General features: G+C 34.1%; 1 protein-coding gene and 2 non-coding genes across 3 annotated transcripts; all 3 read right to left on the bottom strand.

Annotated features, from left to right (window-relative positions):
- Positions 1-3007: 3007 nt before the first annotated feature.
- On the bottom strand, positions 3008-3613 carry LOC143605021 (uncharacterized). The gene has a single exon (XM_077081289.1). It carries the CDS (start codon positions 3611-3613, stop codon positions 3008-3010), a length of 606 nt encoding a protein of 201 aa, XP_076937404.1.
- A 7206-nt stretch (positions 3614-10819) lies between these two features.
- Positions 10820-10891, bottom strand: TRNAW-CCA (transfer RNA tryptophan (anticodon CCA)). Its single transcript has one exon. It is a non-coding gene; the product is annotated as a tRNA-Trp (tRNA).
- A 37-nt stretch (positions 10892-10928) lies between these two features.
- TRNAW-CCA (transfer RNA tryptophan (anticodon CCA)) lies at positions 10929-11000 on the bottom strand. Its single transcript has one exon. It is a non-coding gene; the product is annotated as a tRNA-Trp (tRNA).
- Between the last annotated feature and the right edge of the window lie 3729 nt (positions 11001-14729).

Genomic DNA, 14729 nt, shown 5'->3' with positions numbered 1-14729 from the left:
GATCTGACGCACTTCATAGTGGTGCCAAATTGGTTGCTAACCATTTCAATAAAAGATTGAAGTATGGGAAAGGCATTGCTTTTAGCTGAAAGAAAATATGTCCATGTATTTCTGCTGTAATTACCCACTATGGTTAGAAAATATCTAAAACCATTGTATGTGGCTGTGTGATAAGGCCCCTAAACATCAATATGGATTAACTCAAAACTTTTACTAGTTGATGTTGGTACTAGTAGGAAATGGCATTTTATGTTGTCGTGCTTTATGTCACGCCCCAACCTACGACGGAATGCCGGGGCACAAACTATTGGTTTACAGCTCACAAGGCACTAGCATACAATATTAGTGACAATATATAATTATTTTATTAAATTCAAATCAAGTATACAATATTAAAAAGAATTTACAAATAATCGAATAAATAAATACTCTTGTTTATTTTAATATCATACAAGCCAAATAAACTAGTTTCTCCAATAACTTCAACCATCCATGGTAAACATCCTGTAATATGCGTAAAAATAGGTTTGTCAACAACACATGTTGAGTAAGTAATCACCAGATTTTGATAATAAATATATTATATATGAAATATGTAAATCAATATATGTGTATCAACAATCAAATGAAAGCAAGTAATTGGTGTCGTTTGGCCATGACTCACGAACACGGTCGATGGTTACTAAGACGAAATAAATATAATTATGGTGACGGTTTGAACATGCCTCACGAACGCGGGCTATGGATACTATGACATTCGTATGATCATACTATAATGTGATTATGATGGACCTCTCCGAATGCGATAAACTAAACAAGTAAACAAGAAAGCAAATAGCATATAATATTCAATTGATCCACAACACAATATTTGAGATTTGCAAGGGATGTAAATAAGATATATAAAAGTACAAAAGTAACATAAGTTAAGCATAAGGTTCCCAGAAGGTTTAAAAGTTGTAAAATAGGGGAGTGATTACTCACCTTGACGATTAAACGAATAAACCGAGAGAAAGAATAAATGATCAAAGTTAATGCAACGAGTGATCTAACCCAAACAAATCTGAGACTTATAAAAAATAAAATAGAGTCAAAATAGAAACATAGCCGCTGGAATCATCCAAACGGATGTATAGAAATCCAGTTATGAGATTTTCAGTAAATAAACGAGCTGGTACTGACCAGAATCCGAACTGCGAGTCGGGAGTCGGGTTTTGGTCAGTACACTCAAAAAATCTCAAAATAAACATAAAAGTCTTCTGGTCCAAAAGCTAATTTCAATATAAAGATAGAGAAATCGGATAGTCAAATATTTTGACTATTATGCCCTAAAACGGGCCGGAGAGTAATTGACCGAAACCCCCCCCCCCCCCAATCAATAAGTAAAATTGATGAGATTTTGTTATTTAAATAAAAATAAACGTTTTTCATGAAGACGACTTACCCTGGAACATAAAGGAGAGATGGGAAAAGGACGAGTCAACGGGTCTTGAACACCAAAGTCAAACCGTAGATGAAAGAACTTGAACAATCTTTATGAAATTGATTAAGGAGAACCGGGATTTCAATTTTAGGAGATTGTGGCTGATGTTTAAGTAGTTTTTTAGGGTTTAGAACATGTCTTGATTAAATATTTAAGGTTAAAACTTGTTTATTAGGTAAACAACTCGATTAGGAAACGAAATAATCAATAAATGACAAAATCGGATATACTAACTCAAAGATTCCAGCTTGAACAACAAGAAAACGAATTAAGATCATTATAACATTTCTTGGATCTTAAGTTTCATTAATTTAGTCGAAAATAGGAAAGAATTGGCAAAATTAGTCCCGGTACTTCCATAAGCACGATTTTTAGACGTTTTAAGCAATTTTAAAGGTTGTTTAACATATTTAGAGGACACATAATACAAAATGAATTTACCACAAATAATTACTAATTAAATGCGTGTTGTTTAATGATAACGAAAGATCCAAATAAAATCCCAAATCAGGTTAAACATAAATGAATCCAAATACGAAAAATCTGAGATGTTACACTTTATGACAAATATCACAATGTTCAATAGATTTCAAAGAAGCATTAGAAATGAAATGTAATTGTTTTAGTTTGTAACTTGGTAAATGACCAAGTTTGTTGTACCAAGTTTCACAACTTACAACAGAATTACAAACATTATTTGAAACAAAAGAATTGATAGGAAAATCCTAAGTGGCCTCGAGAAGATAAAGTCCATTTAGTATATCATCAAGAACCTGTGGGCTCTTCAGAGAAGGGACCTGCAAAACAAGGGTATTCTTATAGAAAAGAATAATACCATCAGTATTAATAAATAATTTTGAGACAGAGAGAAGATTCTATTTAAAATCTGGCACGAAAAGAACATTCAACAAAGAAATTCATCATTCAAAGGAACAGTCCCATATTGACGGACTATGATGGATGTGTCATTAGTAGAGTGATAAAAATAGGATTTTCAAGAAAAGAAACACTTGAAAACATATTTTGATCATGGCACATATGATCATTTACACCAGTGTCAATGATCCATTTGGAATAATGTTACGAAGAATTGCAATACATTATACCTCGGAAAGATTCTTGATTGATGGTTGTGGCACTGTTAGCAGCATATGTGGTTAAAGTACCAGGTTGAACTTTATTTTGCTACAATGAAATCAAATAATGATATTTTTGCTGAGTTATCCCTTGCTGTTGTTTAGTCTGATTTTGACCATTTTTTCCTTGATCTTCAGCAAGGTTAGCGAACTTCTTTCCTTTGGTGAACTTGAAATCTTTGGGAAAACCAATCAGCTTATAAAATTTGTTGTCAGAATGCCTATTATTCTTTCAATGAGTGCAGACCAAAGTTCTCATATTCTCCCATGTTCCTCCACTGGTGGGTCCTTCACTACTTACATTCATAGATGTAGTGAAATCAATGGTGGTGTGAATTTCCTTTTGCTCTACCATATGCATGATTGATGGTAGGAAGAGGCTGCATCATCAAAATGCTACTTTTAATTGTGTCATAACTAGGATTAAAACAATAAGAAATTGAATCAGTCTTTTATCTTCATCTCTCATAGCAAAAGAATGAGCAGCTCTAAAAGTGCATGAGGGAATGATATTAATCGCATTCAGTTCATCCCAATTTGACTTCATTTTAGCAAAGTAGATACCAATATCACTGCTTCCCTGAGTGATTTGGCAAAGATTCTTTTCCAACTGATAAAAGTTAGCATCATTTGCCTGACCGTAGTGAGAATTAAGCTCATTCCAACGAATCTGAGTAGTTTCAGCATACAAGACACTCTTACTGATGTTACGAGTGAGAGTGTTAAGAATCCATGAGATCGCCATGTCATTACAACTCTGCCAAACTGCCAGCTGTTGCTCGTTATTCAGCATGGTTAAAGTGTTGTTGATGAAACCAAACTTGTTTTTACCTGACAGAGCAATCGTTATTGCTCTTTTCCAAGCCCCGAATCCAGTACCATCAAAGAATTTGGAAACGAGGATCATCCCGGGATGATCAGAAGGATGAAAATAGAGAGGGTTCGAGGAGTCGATAGACATATCCTGAGGAACCGAACTATTCGAGTCTGCCATTGAACACAACAGAATGCACGAGAAGAAGAAACACAACAGAATGAAACAAATGCACGAGAAGAAGAAAAACAGCTCATGCGCCATATATCATGCAATGTATAAGTGTTATGTGGTGACTTATACGGCGTATATGCTTATACTCTCAGCCTTATGCGCCGTATAAGTGAAAAAAATAAACATTTTACAAGTTTTGTGGAAGAATGAAGGTGAAATATTCTGAAATTTTGGGAGACTGTTTAAAACAAAAAATATGACATCTTGTGAAATTTTGGCAAGATTTGAACGGTTAAAACTTCTGAAATAAAGAAAAATAGGTAAAAAGAGATGAAACTGAAGTTTTTCAAGAAGACAACGAGATCAATTTCTGAAGAAACACAGGAACGATGAAAGAAAAATGATCAAATGATCAAGAACAAACATCGCACAAACAAAGAAAACTAGTGAATCGAGAAAAACCGGTTGAAACGAATAGCAGGATTAAGAACACTGCTCTGATACCATGTAAATTGCTGAAGAACGATGACACAGAATGACAGAAAGAAGAATCAAAGAAGGAATTTTCTTTCAATCAGAATGAAAAGTTACCAGTAAGAAAAATACAAATTATATATATATATATATATAGAGAGAGAGAGAGAGAGAGACTAACATATACGGCACATAATTATATACGTCGTATAAGATATACGGTGTATATACATATACGACGTATATGTATATTCACAATGTATTGCTGGAAACCAGACAACCATTTGTGTAATCGTGTGATGTGGTTGTCACTATACAACTCCTATAGATGAAAACATGATTTAACAATTTTAGCTTATGCGGATCACATGGTATACTATATGCACCCTATGAATGACTAGATATTAAAATTCAATAACTTAAAATGTATTTTAACAGTTTAGGATAAGGTTAAAATACAAAGAGCCATAAAAAGGTGAAGTGTGAGAAACAATCTAGTTCATTGATCTTGTATTTGAATGGTTGTGATTAATTTAAGAGGAAAAAAAGAGCAGATTCCACGAATGCGTGTGGTTTTGGTCTAAATTTATGCATGGTCTCTAATGTTTAAAACTTACATGCATGGTCTCTAACCACCAACTTTGGTTTCATTATTGGTCCAAAAAGATAGCCTAGTTAACCTTTGGTGTTAAATGTTGCACGTGAGCGGTAGTTTGGTCCCCTTTCATCTTTCTCTCTTTCCTCGTATATAAGCAAAGCTCTTTTTCACACTCATCCCCCACCTCAACCTCAAGACTAGATCTTCTAATCCCAAAATAAATGATGTTTCATTGTTAAGAAAGGTACCAAATTTTTACCATATACTGATTACTATGTAATTATGTAATTTGTCACTATTTGATTATGTCTACTTTGTCTTAACTATCATGGGCGTTTCGTGGAATCAACCCAACCTAATTTTCAAACCATAGTTCCATTATCCAACCAAAACGCTTCAGTAGCCAAGAGTTATGTCTAAACAAATTATAACCAAGAGTTAATTGCCATTAAATTAATAGTTGTACGTCTTTCTAATATAATCTATATGATAAAAAAACCTTGGTACGGACTCTTTTATACTCCAAAAGCTGAGTACCAATTATCGCATATGGTCATTTAATTGGTATTTAGCCAGAATAATCAACAACATTCTAAATGCATCTATTTTATGCTAGCCACCCCCACTGCCACACGCGGCTAGAAATAAATGATGCCAATAAAATCTCTTATTTACCTTACCAGAAACAATTGAATTACTAGTTAAAGAATATCATTATAATGTATGAACTCTCAAGCTGGTGTAATTTGTGGAACCAAAAAGAATAATAGAAAATAACATGAGAAAGAAAAAGATGAGAGAATTAAATGGACTAAACTATCGATTCACGTGCAGCATTTAACACCAAAAGTTAAATGAGTTATCTTTTTGGACCAACAATGAAACTAAAGTTGGTGCTTAAGGATCATGCATGCAAGTTTTAAACAGTAGGGACGCTTCATAAAACTTGGCTCAAACCACAGGGACCATTTGTGGAATTCTCTCGGAAAAAAATGATGAAAAAGGCATAACGGAATAACCCACATTTGTTGACTTCGTTTCTCTACATGCAAGACACGTGTTAATCCCCCATCATTTTAAAATGTCTATAACTTTTTCATATGACAATTTAAAAAAAAAATCACCATAATAATAAGGTTTTTTAATCTTTAAATTAGTATCATATTGTTATATAAAAATTACAAAAAAAATAGTAAGTTTTTATATATTGTGTTTATCAATTGGGTTTTCTATGCATTGTGTTATAGGTTCTGGTCATTGTATTTTTCAATTGGTACTCATATTAAAGATAAAAATTAAAAAAAATTACGTCATTGTGTATTTCTGTTCATCATTGTGTCTTTCTACTCATCATTTCTTTTGCTCCTAATTGTGTTTTTCTATTCATAATTGTATTTTTGTCATTGTATATTATGTTCATTGTATTTTGTTCAGAATTGACAAGTGGCATTCACTTAATTTGAGAAAAATAATATTACGCTCATTGTATAATATTTATTTTCCATTGTGTTTTATGTTTCAGGTCATTGTGTAATTTGTGTTAACCATAGTGTTTTACGTTTCAGGTTATTGCGTAATATGTATTTATTATTGTGTTTTATGTATTTGATAATTTGTTGTTACTTTATCATTATTTACATATTATGATTACACAACGGTGCTATTAGTATTGAAAAAAAAAACATAATGATGATTAAAAAGATATAATGATAAGCATAAAGACACAATTACATAATTTTAATTTTTATATAACAAAGTCATACTTATATTAAAGATAAATAATACTTGTTATTATGATGAAATTTTTTTTAAATATCATACAAAAAAGTTTAGGCGTTTTAATAATAGGGAATTAACATATACCTGCATGTGGAGAGATAAAATATGTGTTATTACTTTTATCTCCTTCTCATTGACACGCTACAATTAATTATGGTTTCTGAAACTTTTGATTTTTATGTATCTTTGTAGAACAACTCAACCCGTATGGTTTAATATTGAAAACGTACACATTAGTATGGTTTATTTCCTTAATTTAATTTGTTGATATCAAGCATATCTTTGTTAATACAATAATTGTAATTATTTAATAAACTCACTATATTTAAATTATAAAGTACTGTAAAAATAAAACATAAATATTTAAAGTAAAAAGATATAATATAAAAAATTAAACTTAAAACTAAAAGTTCGTAGTAAAAACTAAAATGTAAAAATGGAAAATATTAACCCACAACACTACTGGTCTAAATAATGGTGCATTCCACTTCATTAATACCACTTAAACATCTTCATTCAATCACTAGGTTATTAACTCGTGTACTACGTGGGTGGAAATTAGTACATTATCAAGTAAACATATATGTTTATTTATTTAAAGATATATAAAAATTTATGTTAATATGAACACACACACACACACACATATATATATATATATATATAAAAGTAAAATTAGTTTCTAAGTAATCATAATTTTAAAGAAATGATTAATTTATAATATTAATATAACTATTAGTAAAATCAGATCTTATTTCACTATAAATAATGCATTTCATAAATATTTAATAAAAAAATGGTTCTGAATTTGAAAATAATACTAATACAATTCAAAAGAAACAAGTCGTCATCTTCATTCAAACCCCATAACTGATCCCAAACTGAATGACCAAAATTTGATTTTTTTTTCGTGCCATACTATTGGAAAAAAAAATAAACTTAGGGTTTTGATTCATAATAAAGAGACAAGTAAATGGATTGTTTAAATACCTTGATTGATACATGATTCGAATAACGACGGCCGGGGGGGGGGGGGGAGCTAAATACAAAATAGAAAACGGCTGGGTGAAGGGAAACTTCTGTCAATTGAGGTGTGTGCTCGAAATAATGATAAGTTGGTATTTAAAAGGGTCTAAAGAAAACATGTGTTTTAAGGCTAATAATGACAATTATTAATCAGTTTCATAAGATAGTCAAAACTTTTTATGGTGAACCGATAATTTAGTTCATTCCAATTTAAATTTAAATGAATGCAATAATTATTATAATTATTCCTACAATTCAACTTTCTTTAATTATCTATAAATCGTAACTGCCGTATGTTTTAACTTTACGTGAATTCTCATTTAGTGATATAAATCACTTACTCTATAACAATCATCCAATATTACGAATAAGTTTCATAAAACAAAAATTATTGAATTTAACATAATTAAATTGTTAAATTTGAAAAACACATTTTCTAATTATTAGCTAATTTAACCATTATTAGGATTTGAAAAGAATAATGATTTAAACCGTTATTAACAATCTATATATTATATTATTACGTAATAAGCACAAGTTAAATAGTCTCTCATAAAAAAAATATTAAGTTTACAAAATTTGGAAATAGGTTTCACTATCTAAATACTCGTATAAAAACATTAAATTTTAGGATATTCCAAAAATCGAAACGGGTCAGGTTTTGGGTTCAAAATTTGACAAATGTCACACTTTACAAAATCATACACTAAGAATATGAATTATCAATTTTGTCAATTATCTCATATAACTAACAAACGGGTCATAAAATATTTGGATTAAATGAGCCATGGGCTATAAGATATATTAAAAGGGTGCATTCAATAGGAGGCTTTTTTTAATTTAATAAAGAATTATTTTAATAGTAAGAAATTTTAAGGTTGCAAGTTATTTATAGAAAATAGTCAAGTTAACTAATAGGAAATGGCATGTGTTCAAAAAGGGTATTGCTTTAATATAGTATATATAGATATAGATTTCTGAACATAATTCCGAGTCGTTGCATAAGAAATGGTTATGTGTTAAAAGTAATTTAATTTAATTACTTATAATTTAGATTGTTCATAAAATAATATTAAAAATAATAAATGATGTTTTAAAGATCCACCTTGACTGTAGTAATACATTTTAAGATAGTTACTGCATTGAATATGATTTAAAGATAATAAATATATTGACTATGATTTAAAAATATATTTAATGGTCATATGATATAAGTTGCATTTAATATGAATTTAGAATTATTTAAATGTGAATAAAATCTAAAAAGGCTTGATATTTTATTTCTTTTAATTATTTAATTGTTAAGAAAATCAAAGAAGTGCTTGTTATATATGGAAATAATAGGGTTAGACCAATAAGAGGTCATATGTCCAAAAACTCTATTACTTTAATAGTATAGTTAGATTAGATATAAGTTGTCATTTAATATGAATTTAGAATTATTTAAATGTGAATAAAATCTAGAAAGGCTTGATATTTTATTTTCTTTTCAATTATGTAATTGTGAAGAAAATCAAAGAAGTGCTTATTATAGGGGAAGTATAGAATGAAACTCACTTGAGTTGTGAAAACCCGTGAAAACCCTATGTAACATCGTTTTTTTACACATGTAATATATGTTGTAACATTTAATACAAAACATCGAAAACTAAAAAAAATTGTTTTGCTATTTTTAACATTTTTTTACTAATTTTTATATATGTTTTCAGGAGAGAGAAAATGTTATATTTATATTTACATTTTTTATTCACTTTAATTGTGGAAAACAAGATTTAAACTTTAATTAAAAACATGTGATTGAGAATGGTTTTAGAGTTTTCACAACTTAAGTGGGTTTTTATTTTAACCTTACCCGCTTATTAGATATGGAAACAATAGTGTTGGACCAATAAGAGGAGGGCATGTGTCCAAAATCTCTATTGCTTTAATAGTATAGTTAGACTCACTTATAAAAACATGAAAAATCCTCAAAACACAAAACTTATTTAAAATATTGAACAATTGTGTCCGGAGTTTGAGGATGTTCATAAAACCCCCAAGAAACCCCACAAAAGCACGTTGGTATCATTAAACTATAGGTTCGAATTACTGGTCACAAATTGTGGTTGACTTCTGTCTTATTGGGGACGTTCCATTCTGTTAAAACAGTTTCCTTAGAAAGAAACAACTAACTCAAGATTTTTGGGGACCTACGATATCAGAACAACAACCAACTATATCACATTGAAAGATTTAATGTTATTTTTACTAATTTTATGTAGTTTACGTTCCTATGAGTATTGAACAAAGAGATTGGCTCCTTTTACGTGTTGATATACGAAAACTTAACTTGGATTTGTATTTTACTAGTTTATGTGGATCATCAGGCTGCAATTAGGCTGCAATTAATCTGATATCATTCAAGTTTTGGCTTATCCAATGCTTGTTTGAACGAAGTGATTGGTTCATTGTACATGGTGACATACAAACACTTCACGAGGTTTTTTGTTTTTGGTGTTGTAAATCTCATGAAACTTGTTTGAACTATTTATTTGATCATCTTTTGGAACTTGTTTAAAATGAAGATTCTTTAATTATAAATTTAGGATGTTTCACAAGTACAATATTACATGTTACTCTTATGTTATGTGTTGATTTATGGATCTTTATGTTTGTTTTGTTTACCACTTTACTTTTAGATCTTAATGAGGTTGAGCTAAAAGTTGTATTATCTATTTGGATTTTCGTATTCCATTCTGTTTAGAGAAGATAGGAGAAGCATTATTCATTTCTTGTTATGTTCTTGAGACATTTTGATGAGTAGTTTAATTGGGTTGTAGTGCAATGTTTGCTAAGAACACATACTACATAAGTCATCCTTATTTTCCTTCCAATTTGATGAACAAAATGAAAGAGGAGAGAAATATAAGATGTGCATTGGTGAAGCATTTTATGACTTTCGGTTATATATGCTGTGTATCTTTTTATATGTTGTTGCTGAGAGAAGGATATAAGAAAGCAAGCAATCAAACCATGAAACCAATCATGAGTAGATTTAGTTACATGCATCTGTCTCTAATGAAAACTATACCCATTTATAATGAAAATGTAGTCAAATTAGCTTTCATGACTCATTACAAGAAGACTGACCACAGATGAAGTCTAAATAAATAACTTTTTTTTTATATATAGCAAATGCTTAAAAGTCTAATTTCAATTTTCAATTCATAAATTTAATGGTAGTAAAGCCGTAAAGGAACTTGAAGCCATAGCACATTACGGGACCATTTTGTCATTTCAAACATCGTATAGGAGAGTGTGTAAAAAAATTTGAAAAACTAAAAAAAAACAGGATTTGAACCTGACGTGAATCGAACACGCAACCTTCTGATCTGGAGTCAGACGCGCTACCATTGCGCCACAAGTGTGTAAAAAAATTTGAAAAACTAAAAAAAAAACAGGATTTGAACCTGACGTGAATCGAACACGCAACCTTCTGATCTGGAGTCAGACGCGCTACCATTGCGCCACAGATCCTTGGTGATGAACAACCTTAGTTGAAATAATAAATAGGCAATAGGCATTTAAGTGTTTCAACTACTATATTTTACTCGCATGTTCTGCTTAAGAAATAGTGGTTTGTTTGTAATTAGTAGTTTATCGGGCTATAATTAAAAATTTGAGATACTTTTTCAGTAAAAAGAATTATGTCAAATTTAATTGCAGTATGTTACATCATTAGTCATTACTTACAAGTTAGAAGTGATGAGAATCATTTCCATTAGAAGTGGCTCTGGGCCTTTTCTTTTACAAGTTTGGAATTGATCTACATGCAGACTGTGTAATTGAGCTCCATTCCATGTTCTTGGGAGTGTCATCGAGCCTTTCGAGCCGATATGCACTTGGTTCGGAATCTCGTTGTTTACGCAGTATGTAGTCTCCGATATTGAAGCTGCAGTTTTATTCGTGTTTTCCCCAACTGGGGTTCTACACGCATTAGCCTGCTCAGCGTTCATTACGCCACGAGATGCGTGAGCGTCCCATCTCTGACAAATGCTTCGACGATGTCCTTCAAGTCTAAGCATTCCTCGGTGTTGTGGCCTCTTGTCCTATGGAAGTCACAGAATTTGCTCTGATCAGCGTTGTGACGCTCTCGGATTATTGGAGTCTTTGGCCATGGGAGTCTCTCGGTGTCGAATATCTCGGTGACGCTTTTGGTAAGTGGCGTCCATCTGGAGTTCCGGTTTGATGACGGCATGTTATCCTTTCCGCCTAACCGAGGGTGCGAGCCGGATGAGGTGTCAAAGTTTACCCTTGACTGCCATGCCTAGCTTCCTTTTTTTGTTTAGTCGGGCGGTAAGGACATTGTTTTCTCTTGTTTTCTGGGTGTAGAGGTTTGTGCTTTAGGGAAGATCTCTACCCAGTTGCTTTTCCGTTTCCGCGAAGCGTTTAGCTGCTGTCATGATGGCATCCCATGTGGATGGCATGCCATCTTTACCCATTAAGGTGCGGATGAGCTCTGGGTCATTTGTGCCCTGGATGAAAACAGCGCGAATAAGATCTTCGCTAATATTACCCAGACTTAGCTTCTTTGAGTTGAAGCGAGTGATGAAGTCTAGCAAAGATTCATCTTCATCTCGAATGCAATTGAGGATTGTCCATTGCTCTTCGGTATACTTTCTTTGTTGGCTGAAGTGTTGGCTAAACTTCTGTTAGAAGTCTGCCCAATCGTAGATGTGGTGGACCGGTAGACGGTCGAACCACGCTCTGGCTGCTCCAACCAGCGTCATCTGGAACATATAACACCACGTGGGTTCCGTCCAGTTGCTGACGGTTGCCCCCGCTATGAATCTGTTCAAATGATCGTCTGAGTCAGATATACCATCATAGGTGCCGATGTTTGACATCTGTTTGGCACTTCTTGGGGCGATTGCTTCCGCAATGTCCCTTGCAAACTTGGAGGTTCCCGCATTTGCAGCGGTTGGTATGAAGGTTTTAGAGAAGTCACGTGGGTTTCCACCCGCGTTTTTTGGTTTGAAGGTTTCTCCAAAATTCCTTCTCGGTTGGAAGTCCGTTTCCTTACGCTTCCCTTTCGCCCTATGGCGAGGGTTTGCGTCGGTGTCAGATTCCTCCGAATCATCGTCCAAGTACTCGCACTCATTGCTCATGTTGAGCTGTTGAGTGCTTCCGAATTCGTCAGCCTGCTGGAGTGAACGCAAGCGTTCATCCAACCCAGCTTGGAATTCCCTTTAACGTTTTTCCGCCCACGCTTTAACTTGTTCAAGTGTTTGGCGGGAGGGTCTCGTCTGTTGTCTTTCCACCTGGGTATCAATGAATCCCAGGGGAGGATTGTTTACTGCACTTGCCCCGGCTCGGGTAACCGGGGTAGTGTTCGTAAAATTTACTGCACTTGCCCCGCTTGGGTAACCGGGGTAGTGTTCGTAAAATGTGTTTATTCGCCGGTGTTCCCCCCAGTAGCTGGGGTTGTGGTTACCGGGGTTTCTTGGTCATTCGCTGGCTTTGGCAACGGAGTAACCTTAACCATCTTTTCGGAGGTTTTGAAAAAACTGAGTAAATTAGTTCTAGCTTTTATGAACGGATGGCGCCAATGAAGAAACACTAATTGACCCCGGGTAGATTATGGATAATCTGGGGGTTAATTAATGTTTCCCACGAGGGTTAGGTCCGGCAAAGAAGGATGTTCTTCAGATGACCTGCAAAACAGACACCATGAGCTCGTCACTGAGAAGGGGGGGGGGGGTTCCTCCTTGTGACCACCCTCCGGCGTGAGAATCAGACTAGATTGCTCTGAATATAAGTGTATATTGAGAGAAATAGCTAGTGAAGGTAAAATACCAGATGATCCTACCGTTCCAAGGTGTTGGAGTATTTATAGCCGAAGGTAGGTTTCCAAGCAGGTACAGCCGGCTGTATAATATTCCTGTTCTACCAAATACGGGCTACGCACGTGCCATGCTGGTTGGTGGGTAGGCAGCGGCTGATAGTGACCAGGCCGGCTGTGTACTATTCCTTTTCCACCAACTGCAGGCTATGTGCGTGCCACGACAAGGGTTGGTGAGTAGGCAGCGGCTAATAGTGACAAACAGTACTAGAGCATGCTCCTCGTATTGTTTGTCGGTGAGCTGTCACCCTGTGATTGGTTCATGGGCTGCTTTGGTCAGATCTTGTCTATTTTGTCCATACCTTGGCATGTATAGTACAAAAGATCTTCCAGAAGCATACGGACTGGCTCATTTGGGCGGGAGTATTACCGCCTTGCTCATTCCTTCTGGTGACACTGAATTATTGAGTGCCTTGTGCGTGTAGCCTTGCTATTAGTGCGGGTAGCCTTCCCTGATGGCTTGTATCCGCAGCTGCGGGGACAGGCGGGGTACTTCACCATTGGGAGGCTTTCCCTGCGTGAACAGCTGGCGTACTGCGCGTAAGGTCTTCATCTCTGAGCATGGTGGGTCCTGCGGAACCAGTTGGTCCTTGCGCAAACGTCCCTCTTCAAGGTGAGTCTTGCGGGTCCAACTGGGCTCTGCTGGGACCTACCTCTTCACAAACATACCACTAAAATTAATCAGCCCATCATAATAAGAAATATAATAGATACATGTATTATATGTTATACATGATTACCGGCTTACATGCTATGAATTTTATATGTCTACATGTTATAGTTCAATCTTCAACTAGGGGTGCAAACGAGCTGAGCCGAGCCGAGCCCGAACTCGACTAGGCTCGAGCTCGGCTCGTTTCGAACTCTATTTTCAAAGCTCGAGCTTGGCTCGGGCTCGACTCGTTTACTATATATCAACTATTCTTTATATAAGTATATTTATTTTTATATTTTTTTTCTATTATAATTTTATGTATAAAATAATATATGTTATTTAGTTATTTTTGTTATTTTTTCATAACATTATACATACATATATATATATATATATATATATATATAATTATTAAAAATATATATATTAAAAAATTATATAAATGGCAGGCTCGTTTAGGCTCGCAGCCGGCTCGAGCTCGATAAGTGAAACTCGGGCTCGGGCTCATTTATTAAATGAGCTTACATTTAGGCTCGAGCTCGGACTCGGGCTCGATTAAGCTCAGCTCGATCGAGCTTTTTAACGAGCCAATCTCAAGTAGCTCGCGAGTAGCTCGGCTCATTTGCACCCCTACCCACAACGTGACATGGACCAAATCTAAAACATTTGCCTACGTGGGCATAGCCGAAAGCTCAAAAACTTAATAAAA

The sequence above is a fragment of the Bidens hawaiensis genome, unplaced genomic scaffold, assembly GCF_021521415.1.
Source record: "Bidens hawaiensis isolate Kalapana, Puna unplaced genomic scaffold, B.hawaiensis_p1.1 tig00067638_1, whole genome shotgun sequence".
Lineage (NCBI taxonomy): Eukaryota > Viridiplantae > Streptophyta > Magnoliopsida > Asterales > Asteraceae > Bidens > Bidens hawaiensis.
Note: the sequence above shows the minus strand (reverse complement) of the source record. Positions and strands in the feature narration are given on the sequence as shown.